Here is an 11,489-nt window from a genome sequence, read left to right on the forward strand (position 1 = left end):
AGAAACAGAACAGTGTCCTTATTCCTCTGAATCTGTGAAAATGAGATCATTGTGAATTTAACAGGGACAATGCACACACTCCTGTAATGCATATTACCAAAACTAAAGGGTTTATTAATTTCATTACTGCTTGTGTTTTTGGTGGAAATTTCGAGCCACAACGGCCTAATCAGTTTAACGTAAAATTTTACAAGTCAGTTTTTTTTAATTTCTTCTTTTTTTTTTTTTTAATTTCAGTGGGAGAAATTACAGATGACAACAAGTGAGAGGAGAAAAATTGTGTGTTCAGTCACATTCCATATAATTGCAATTACTTGCGTTGTTTGGTCATTGTATGTTTTAATTGACAGAACTGCTGAAGAAATCAAACAAGGCAATGATAACGGTAAGTATCTTTTACCTTCCTCAGTGCTGCTGATAATGCAATGCCTGGCTTTGAAAGGCAGCTCTGTAACCAGTCACATTCTGTTGTTAAATAACAGCTCACAGCCTGCACCAAAGGCTTTAATGCAGAAGTCCTGAATGCGTCAGTATGAAAATCTTACCTAATGCCCCAGCAGAGAGAACTCTACTTTGTGTAATCATTACAACAGCTTAACTAGCCTGCCGGTTCTTCCTGGGTTAATCTCCCATTATCTAGGTAATTCTAAAGCTCAGGCAAAAAGATGAGTCAAGTTGAAACAGCTCAGTGCAAGTTCAGGTCCTTAAATAGCAATTTATTTATATTAATCACTTGAACCTTGATAGGAAGTAAACTACGATAGAGCTTCTTCATTAACAACTTTCCTAATACGAACTTCCAAGACACTGTTTTTCAATTGTGTTAGTCCTTCATGTGGGATTTGAGTAGCATGGAAAGTTATTCTTGTGTCCTTTCAAATAGAATGTCACAGTGAATGTCCATGTTCCAGCTGTATTTATTGGTTCCGCACTGGAACAGAGAAGTCATGGAGTCTCCATCTGCAGAGATACTGAAAATCCAACTGGACATGTGTAACAAAATGCATGCTTAATGTCACTATCAGCCATACTTAGCATATGTGGAAAATATATCCTAAATTTAACTACTGTTTTCCATTTCAAATCAAACTTTATTTGATCTTAAATTTAGTCTTAAATGTGATCATGATGATGAAAATCTTTTGAGTTTTGATTTGAATTGAATTTAAGCACCCTAGAGAAACATAGGTCTCCTGCTTTGTATTACATTCCGAAGTTAACATGTAAAACAAAACAGGTGGAGCTTTGTGCCTTGCTAGTTAGATAAATATTTGATTATACTCCTGATGCATGCCTTACTTGCCTTAGAGAGGAAAATAAGCAACAAGCCTCAGTAAGTCACAGATTAATACACACTACAAAGTCTTGTTTTGCATTCTTTTGAAATGAGTAACCTTCTTTTTTATCTCACAATCGTGGCCAGAGGACAGGACTAGGAATGGCTTTTAAGTTTTGAGTACAACTACATCACCTTAGTCATTACAAGGGGGGAGTTATTTATGTAGATTAGCTAAATTTACATAACAAAACAGCTAACAGGGATTTTTGTTGTTATACACAATGCAAAAGAATAATGTTAATTATTCCTGGTAGACTCAAAAAGTATTTATGTTTTGCATAGCATTCAGTATTTGCCAAATGTAATGGCTGATTCTTTACACTAACAAATTGAAAGAGAGATGCCCTGGAGCTACTTACAACATGCAGAAGTAAGTGTGAAGAGGATGCTTTTGCTCCAAAATTTGCTTGTTGCAGGGGAGACTACTTTAACAAAAGTGCACATGTAACTGTGGGGGATAAGAGGGACATGTATGTAGTTTGCTTTCTTCTCCATTTTCTCTCTTTAAAAGGGAATTGCAAAGACAAAACTGGAGAAAAAAACAAAATAAACATATTTTGAGAAGGAGAAAAATTGAAACCCTGAATAATACTAGTATTGTTTGTTAATATTCTAGTTTTAAAAACCCACTTTAAATGGATATCTCAAATTATTTACAGGGTTGGGGCTTTCTTCTCTTTAGGGGAGTATACGATGCAAACCCTTTAATTGCTAAACCTGACACTGGTTTATAGAAAAGCAAATTTAAAATATATTTTAAATATTCTAGAGTTTATATGGCACCAGTGGTAGGGAATCAAGTTTCACATAAATTTATTCTGCTTGAAGAAACAGGTTTAGGTTCAGCTGACCTTTCTACTAATAAAGCTTAAGTCTGAAAACATGGCAATCCTGGGAAAAAAAAGAAAGATACAAAATTCTCTGTCCCATACCAGTTAATAAAAAAAGATGCTTCCTGTATTACCACAGAAGCAGCAGCAGCTTATCTTTAATGTTAAAAGGTGGAAGAAATCCTGAAAGAAAGCTTTTGAGAGTGGCATTGATTTATTTGGTTGATTTATATGACCAAATGGTGGTCAAATCAGTTAAAAGTGGGAAGCAGTTTCCTATTCCATGGGCAGTTTCTTGGCCAGCGTATGGAATAGGAAACACTGTCTATTTTCTAGAGCCACAACTGCCCCAATAGCATTCATGTACCCGGGCATTCTTAGCAAGTGGCTTCTTTTCAGTATGCATTACTGAAGCACTGCTTGTATAACATAAAGTTTCTATTTCAAAGGTGTCCTCGAATGGCCTTTTTGGACAAAACTCGTTGTGGTGGCCATCGGGTTCACAGGAGGCCTGGTGTTCATGTACGTGCAGTGTAAAGTTTACGTGCAGCTGTGGCGCAGGTTGAAAGCCTACAACAGAGTGATCTTTGTTCAGAACTGCCCAGATACCATCAAAAAACTGGAGGAGAAAAGCTCTCCATGCACTCAGCCCTCGGAGGTGAAGGATGCAGTGGTGGTGCCAGTAGCACAGACAGGTACAAACTCTCAGCCGATGGTGGAAGAGGCGACGTCGGAGGTCATGCCAGTTTGACACGGACATCGTTGCTTCTTCCTTGCAGAGTATGCTGTAGTGTTTGCTACACTACAAATGCTACAAGAAAGTAGAAATGACTGAGCATTTTTTCAGTTAAAGAAGACCCCAACCAAACAACAAAAAAAATACCCCATACAAAAAACCAAAACCGTACAAGGAAAATGGATCCAGCAAAGCAGCTTGTTATTGTATGGAATGTGACCGTTTGTGACGTAGTTTCGCAACTAGTCAGCAAGTGTAGTGAAAGTGGAAGTGTGGAAAGTGCAATAGAGAACAGGTTTAACAGACAATGCCAAACCTATGTAACAATGTACTTTCTTTTTTTCCCCCTCCTAACTGGGCTGGCTGGGAAAGTAGATAACAGAAGTGATACAATGATTTTGTTTACAGAAGACACAAAACCTTTCAACTCTTTACTACCAGAAGTTGTATTTGCTATTTACCTTTTCAAAGATTCACTTCAAAGGGTACCAATCCAAGTAATATGCATTAACAGAAACAAAGTACAGAGAGCTGTATTAAAGCACTCCCTCTCTAAGCCTCATACAGTAACACCTTCATGTGACTGTAGTGGAGCTGTTTGGGCAGCTGTGTCAACTATGGATATTTGAACCAATGGTTTTTAACTGTGGCTGGATTTTTGAAAAGTAAGCAGTTCCAACCCATATAAACTCATATCTCCCTAAGCTGCCGATAGGTTTTTTTTTTTAAGGTCAGGAAAGTATGTATAGGAAGGAGATGATATGTAGATATGCATTTGGAAGAGCAGCTCTGCTATTTATTTTACTTTATAGGAGTGAATTAGGCATAAATTGGATAGACAACGTATTGAGGCAGAATTGTAAATGAAAAGAAAGTTTACTGCAGAATTACACAGAAGTAAATTCATGTTATCAAAGGTTTGAAAATGGATGACACACTGAAGATGCAAGCTACTTTTGGTTTTATTTTTTAAGATTCATGATACAGAAAGGTAGATGTAAGAGAACATACCTATACCTACATACATATCTTAAGAAAACATTAGTTTTTATCTCCTTGTTCTAAAAAGATAGTTTTTATCTTCCTGACTGAAAAAAACAAATCAGTGGTTTCCTTCTGTACAGGTAAACTTAAGGTGTTAGACATTCAACAGCTCAGTTGTTAATTTCATGTTTTGAGCATTGGCATATAAAAATGAAGTGTGAATAGCATTAAAAGGTGCAATAGATAAATGAATGTAGATACAGTACTGTGTCCGACAGGGTGAATTATATGTAAGGAACCAATTTTGTGATACACTTTGTAAAACTGTGGTGTTTACTGTAAGGACACAAGAGCAAGTCTTGACTCGGACTAGTTATGTACTGGTGTGCACAAGTTTGGGGCCTGAACATAATGTGTATTTTAAAATGAAGCTGAAAGTTCTTTTCTAATCTTGTATTTAGTAAAGGAGGAAAAGCAAAAAAGCAAATAAAGAACCAGAGTAATGAGGACAAGAGAGTAGAGATTCACTTAAAGGAGGGCTATCTGCCACAATTACAAATGAACTAGAGTACTACAGAAGCCTTGAAGTTTCTACTGGTAAATTTTCTCTTTGTACACTCAAATATTTACAGTGAAATAACAGACTTAACCCATTCTTGCAAATACCCAGGCTTTAAGGCCTATTGGAATTTATATACAAGGTATTCCTTTGTGAATGTTTACTGGCTTAAGGCTCAGGGAATACTAGAAGTAGCAGTGTTAGCAAGAAATGTGTCTCCAATCAGATCATTATATTCTTTTGTATTGGAATTGCTCTTGTAATTTGGCTGTGACTAAGTGATTGTTATCTGGCTAGACAGGACACAAAATCTTGGTGCTTGAATGGGTTCTTAATACATGTCAATATTTGCTGTAAGTTATTCCAGGTGAGAGGATTTATGTTGAAGTTTTTTCATGTAATGGCATACACTTTTTATATAAAATAATTTTCCAACTATACAACTGCAATTTCCAATTGTAGCAGCTTCTTATTTGAAACTACATAAAAGAGAAACTAAATCATTTCTCCATTTAAAATTGTGGTGGAGATTTCAGAAGGTCTTCAGAACATGACGACAATTAAGGAATGCCTAGTAACTGCACATGCTTAAGATAGTCTGCAATGGTTTTGGTTTTCAAATAAGATAGTCTGCAATGGCATGGTTTTCAAAAACTACTTGTTAAAAGATAACTCTCATGATATCTGATGTCAGACACTTAAAATTACTAACTGCGTCTGAATGTTTTGAAGGATGTTTACAATAAAATTCAGCAAAATTTACTGACAAGGAACATTATTATGAAAGATAATTAAGAACTTTCTGAAATAATAATTTCTCACTAAGTGAAAGTAACCCTGCTTCATTAGCCAGCTTGTTCTTTGACTGTGGTAACATCATGACCTCATTGAAAGTACTTTATCCCCTATTTTGTCAGTTTACTGGAGAGTAATTCACATTGGGTTTTTTTTCTTGAAGAAGTATAAAATTCACCTCAAAGAAGAAAATACCTGAAGAGTCTGAAAGCAGAACTGTAGCATCCAACAAGATTTTGCATTTTTTAAAAACACACTTGAAGAGTCAGCAACAGAAAAGACAATGTGAAAACTTTTATACCAATGCCTTCAACTTCAAACACTGTTCTGCACTCAACCATATATGCAACTGAGTTTACAGTTAATTAAATAAAAGCAGAAAGACTTCAGTTGAAATTCCTCCTCTCCCTTGGAAATGCTGAATGTGGACAGCAGGAAAAAGGAGTAAAATGGGACACTGTCTGCTGAGATGGACAATGAGACAAGTCACCAGCAAGTGAGATTTCAGCTGGCTTGAAGCAGCCTTTAACCTTTAAAGCATTACAGTCTTAGCCTGTGCATCCCTTTCTCTTCTTAGATGCACTGGATTTTCTAGAGCTTTCAGGAATTTCATGCAGGATTCAAATTAGTTTCTGAAGCAGGGTACAACCTCTTCAAAAGGGCAAGGAGCTATTCACACCACCATGCCTTGGATTCTGGTCTTCAGTAATAGGAAAAGTACACGAATAGAGAAACTAGATAGATGCTTATCATCCAATCCTTTTTCATTCCCAAACAAAGTACAATTATCTGTATTAATTTATTAACCACAGTATTCTATCCTGGAAAAAAACCTAACCACCAAAACCACACAACTAAACAGAACAGTATACTGAAAGTAGTAAGATGAAGTCTAAAGACTTTTTAATGAAGATACCATCTCAAATAAAGAACCATATCAAATTCCTGTGTAGCCACAGTGCGGCTTTGGCAAATATGCTGACAGTGGAATTTGGCCTGGCTAAACCCACAAGGGCAGAACCTGGCTCTGAGCTGCCATTAGCAAGAACAGCTTGTTTAACCGAAGTTTTAATAAAGGTAGGTAGAAGTAATTTGGTGTCAGGTCAGATCTTGAAGTTTGAACAAGATACTCCTGTATTCACTCCTGTGAACATTTCTTTTCCTGTGTTTAAGTTACAAGCATTATAATGTTTATTTCAAACTGGCATACACATACCACATTTGACTATCAGTAGCATTACAAAGATTCTTGACTAGTCCAACTGTGCCATTCACACACTGCTCTATATGAAGGTAGTGTTTATTTTTGCTGTGTAGAAAAAATAATTCTCCATCTCCAGAACAAAGAGTTTATAATTTCCAATAATGCAATGAAACTTACTCTGATGAAAATATTTTACTGTGTATAATATTTGGAACTACAAGTTTGTGTTGTTTAACTCCCTCTCTTTTGCAAAAGAAAAACTGTATGTTTTTGTGGGTGAATGTGTATTGGAAGACAGAAGGTAAGGGAAACAAAAGTAATGTATCTGCTTAATGTTGTGAAAAAATGTATTTGTATTAAACAAATTACTCAAAGTACTGCAGTATTCTACATTTGTCACCTTGTTACCTAGAGCATCACATGCTGAACACGGATTGGGAAGACCACAATCTTGCAAGAAAGGTAAACAATATAACTCAGTTGCTTACTTAATACTGATAAACTTGCTAAGAGGCAAGGGGCTATTTCTAGCTACCCCACCTTGGCAGAATGCTCAGGAAAATACCTCATAGTACAGAAACTCTTGAAAATACTTAAGAGTTGCTTAACTTGCAGGATTCAACCCTATAAAGAAGCCTAGAAAGCAGCTGGTTTTGCATCCATAGAATAACAGACTAGTACTGGGTTTCAATTCCAGGGTGGTAAGAGGACAAAAGCTGCCTAAGGAAAGCAGGGCCTTGGGACAAACTGTTACAGTGATTTTGGAATGTCCAAGACATAAAAGCTTTAAATATGGATTGGACAGTTAAATACTTTAAAGCTAATCCCAGCTCAGTTTATCAGCATGGATCCTGTTCCTTTTTGTAGTATTTTGTACTTTGATTTGGTGAGGTTTTCTCCTTTTTGAAAATCATAAAGACTTATTTTTTAATGAAAAGGAATATTGTATGTTTACATTATAAAAAAAGCCTGTGCATTTTGTGAAGTGTAAAACCAAAGAAAATACTTACCTTGACTAAAACAGAATGTTCCAACCAAGGTCCAAATTTAGTTTTGTACAGATCCACCTACTCCGTATATTTCTTCTGGATGATCAGCTGGGGAGAGAGTGAGCTAAGTTTCAAAATACAACTCTAGCTAGAATCATATGGCTGATGATTGGTAAGAATATATGTTCAAAACACAGAAGTAATATTCTAACAAATTTCTTTCTGTATATCCAAGGCTAGCCACTTTTTCATTTTAATGCTGTCCTAACTAGCTCACCATGTAAATCCAAACAGATTCACAAATCTCTGCAAGATACAGAAAAACCAGCATAAACAAAGAAGTTACCCTAGTAAAAATACATTACTTTCCATTTATTAGCATATGGAAAAGTGGAGACAATTTTGGTTTCATAATTAAGAGAGCAGAGGTATGGGTCCCTGAACTTTTTGTTTTGCACACAAGAGTTCGAATCTCTTGATGAAGGGCACCGTTAGAACATAAAGCATGTTTCTGTTTAGTTTGATGTCTGTATACACATCTCAGCCAATAAAATATTAAGGCTGTTCTACATGAGCTTTCCTAAAAGTCCAAGAAATTGTCAAAGAACTTGCCAAAAATACTGGTGTACCACATTTCCACTACCTATGATACACAGCTCAGAAAATAACCTTGACTGAGAACAGAGTGATTCCAGTCTGCTGGAAAATGTGGACCCTGGGACAAACTTGCAATTTTTCTACCTGCAAATACCTTTAACTGATACTAACTAAATCACAGGATTTTTTTTCTTTTAACTCATAGAAGATAATATATGAAAGTATAGTAATTAGCACTATTCCAAATAAAGAAGATAGGTCACAGTAATTTTTAAGTGTGTTAAGTAAACAACTAGTAATTTGAGGAGATACTGCACATGACTGGGAACATGGTGAAGATCAACATATTTTAATAATGGCTCCCAAAGAGGACAGAAGTGGAAAGCAAATTTGCAGGATTAAGATGGGGTCATATTAAAATCTGATAAGGACAAACCTAAGTGTTAATGGCTCGCAGAACAATGACTGCTACTTACAGGAGCCCAGAAGATACAGTCAAAAGAACAAATCAGTCACAAATCAGTCTAGAAGTTTAGGCAAAGGCTTTAATGAATCTTCAAGTGCCACTTAGCTCTAGGTTTGCTACCAAATTTTCAAAGCTGGGGAAAAAGAATGTTTCATTAAAAAGCGTGGATGAGATTTTTTGAGCACTTCATATCTTAGCAATTGGCATCATCCGTTTTTCAGTTTTAAAGTAGCATGGTACTGTCTTGGTCAATTGTGTGAGCTTGAATAAGAGCTGATATTAGTAGGATGCTTCCCTTTTTATTTAGCAATATTGTTGTTACTAAATTTATTATTTAAAAATTCTGTTTTAAAAGTAATACCATCACTTTAACCCAATAATTTGATTAGTTTTATTTTTCCTTTGTAATAATTTCAATATTTTGACATTTTAATAAAAAGTGGACAGTCAGGGCCTAGGAAACTTGATTACAGCACCATTATGGTGTCTCACCATCAGCTTATTTTCAGTTTCCTTAGAGAAACTCTGCACAGGACCGTGGCAGGTGATTTTAAAACAGCTTAAACTGCAGAGCATAAATCACAACACCTCATTAGAAAAGTCTGTTACCTTCATGAAACTTACTTCTTTTGGGGAAGTCTGGAAATCAACTATAATGAATTTTTGCTCTTGAAAGAGCTGGAAGATAGAATGATAATTTATGCATTGTATCATGCTGAGACTGACCAAACAGGCCAATTTGATGTAATTCTGTACTGCAAGCATATTATTGCCCTTTATTAGAAAACCAACCTAGAAGGTTGCAGAGAACTTTTTCCACTGGAAAAAAAAAAAGTTTTTTTGTACTACCCTTTCATATCTGCCAGGTGTCTAGCAAATCTGTTTTAAAAAGTTAAACTCCCATATATACATTTTTGATCCCAGAATGTCCTCACATATGGCAGTGTCATCACAGAGATGAATAAATATGTTATTGCATTGAAAGACAAACTAACAAAAAAATCATTATACTCTCTAAATATATACCTTTACAAATGGCTTAATTTTTTTCCAATACTACAGAATTGTAAATTAATTTACATATACTGTATACAAGCAGGTTTGAGAACATCAGCATCTTCTGTTTGGTTTTGGTTTTTATTTTTTTTAAATCACATTTTCTTTATGTAAATGAAAGAAAAAAAATCCTCATTTCTACTGGACTTAAAGACAGCTGGTTCTTTCCAGCTGAGACCATCAGTAGGGTATGTTTCACACCTAACAACTCAGCTGCTGCTGGAAGTCTGAATGTAATTCAGCCAGCTCCTTAGAGAAGCCTGGATGAAGTAAAACAGAATAAGAACATTGCACCAAACTGGAAAGTACACTTAAAAAAACTGAAGTTCTTTCATGAAAGTGGCTTTATGGGTAAAAATATTACTATTTTGTTTGAAATGTTGTATATTTAATATGAGCCATGATGATTAATGAAATAGTAATTTTAACTATTACAGCTTTGAGTTGAAAACTAAAAAACCACAGGAACATTGCAAAACAGTACTTGACAAATTAGAATGAAAGAAATCCTCCCTAAGATGAATCCTGTACCAGAAAAAAAACCCTGTAAATTACAGAGAATATGAACAGAGTATTTAGCATTAAAATCTGAAATCCTTGGCTACAAAAGAACAGAATTTCAAATTATTCTCCTCAGCAGTTTGTAAGAACAGAAAACATCACATAACTATTTCCCATTCCCACTGTTACCAGCATCTACTTTCTAAATTTTAAAGAAAAAAAGTAACAATTCAGAACTGAGAGCATTCGTCTTTTCTTCACCTGTAGGAAAGAAACCATTAACATACAACACTCTAATAGCTGGTTATAAAGTATGATTGGATTATGAAATTAATTGAAGAGATTCCAGCAGCTTGTCTCAGTAACATATATGAGGCAAAAAACTCTCTCTACGTTTCCTGCCCACCCCCCAACCCCAGGCCTGTACACTGTTCTTTTTTCATTACTTCTGCAGTAGTTTAACAAGACAGTTTAAAAGCCAGCTAAACAAGCAATGACTATATGGATGTCAAGGAAGAAAATTCAAAAAGTCAATAAGGTCTGATCTATAAACATGTTCTTGTAGTCTGAATGAAAAATATTTTAAAAAGACTTAATTTCACACATTAACCAGATTTTTATAGCAACTTATTACTGAATTGTTTCAAGCAATATAGAACATCTTCTTCATAACTGCATAGCAAGCTTTTTGAAGCACTCATCAGGATGTCAGCCTAATAATACTGTAATTACTATGACACCTCCCAGTTACTGAGTTATCTGATCATTGTCCTTCCATATTTTACAAAGTGTCATGGGAAAGTGACTCAATGTTTCTACTTGCAATTTCAAACCTCAGACTTTGTATACAAGCAAAAATTCAAAATTTATTTCCAAAAGGCAAAATCTGTCAAAGCACTGAAACAAACACAAACAAGTTTAGTTCAATCCAGTTACTCTGGCTCAGCTTCTACCACAGTTTACCACCTCAAGTTTTATAAATCAAAAGATAAATTCCACCACACAGCTCAATTTAACAAAGATATAAAAATACCATGAACTTCAGCGCACTGATCTCTCAAGCACAAACACAAAGCAGTTATGTGATGGCCTGGAGATGTGGCTGGTGTCAGAGGCCAAGACCTCTAGCCAGGTTTAAGACTTGCAGTCCACCCAAAGATAAATTACATTACCCACCCATGCTCCAGGTCTATTAAAAGTTATTCAGGTTTCTTCTTTAGAATAATTTAAGGAGGACAGTTGTTAGTTCTATATAACCTAAAGAGATTGGTTTCTTATAACATGAGAGGATAGCATAAGCCTATTTGTAAAGAGGGAAGAACTTAATATACACATTAACAGATTTAACACTCATCAGTAACTCTTTCTGCAGATCTATTAAAATACACATCTAGATGTCTGTTAAAAGAATTCCAGGAAACCCACATAACTAT

General features: G+C 35.3%; 1 protein-coding gene across 2 annotated transcripts in view; it reads left to right on the forward strand.

Annotated features, from left to right (window-relative positions):
- Positions 1-6,824, forward strand: part of MARCHF1 (membrane associated ring-CH-type finger 1) — a 224,109-nt gene extending 217,285 nt beyond the window's left edge. For both annotated transcript variants that reach the window (XM_021542285.2, XM_077782911.1), the window contains exons 7-8: positions 238-385; positions 2,619-6,824. In XM_021542285.2, the coding sequence (XP_021397960.2) occupies positions 238-385; positions 2,619-2,920 (450 nt within the window). In that variant the 3' untranslated portion in view covers positions 2,921-6,824. The remainder of the gene's footprint in view (positions 1-237; positions 386-2,618) is intronic.
- Positions 6,825-11,489: the final 4,665 nt, after the last annotated feature.

The sequence above is a fragment of the Lonchura striata genome, chromosome 4 (genome assembly GCF_046129695.1).
Source record: "Lonchura striata isolate bLonStr1 chromosome 4, bLonStr1.mat, whole genome shotgun sequence".
Taxonomy (NCBI): domain Eukaryota; kingdom Metazoa; phylum Chordata; class Aves; order Passeriformes; family Estrildidae; genus Lonchura; species Lonchura striata.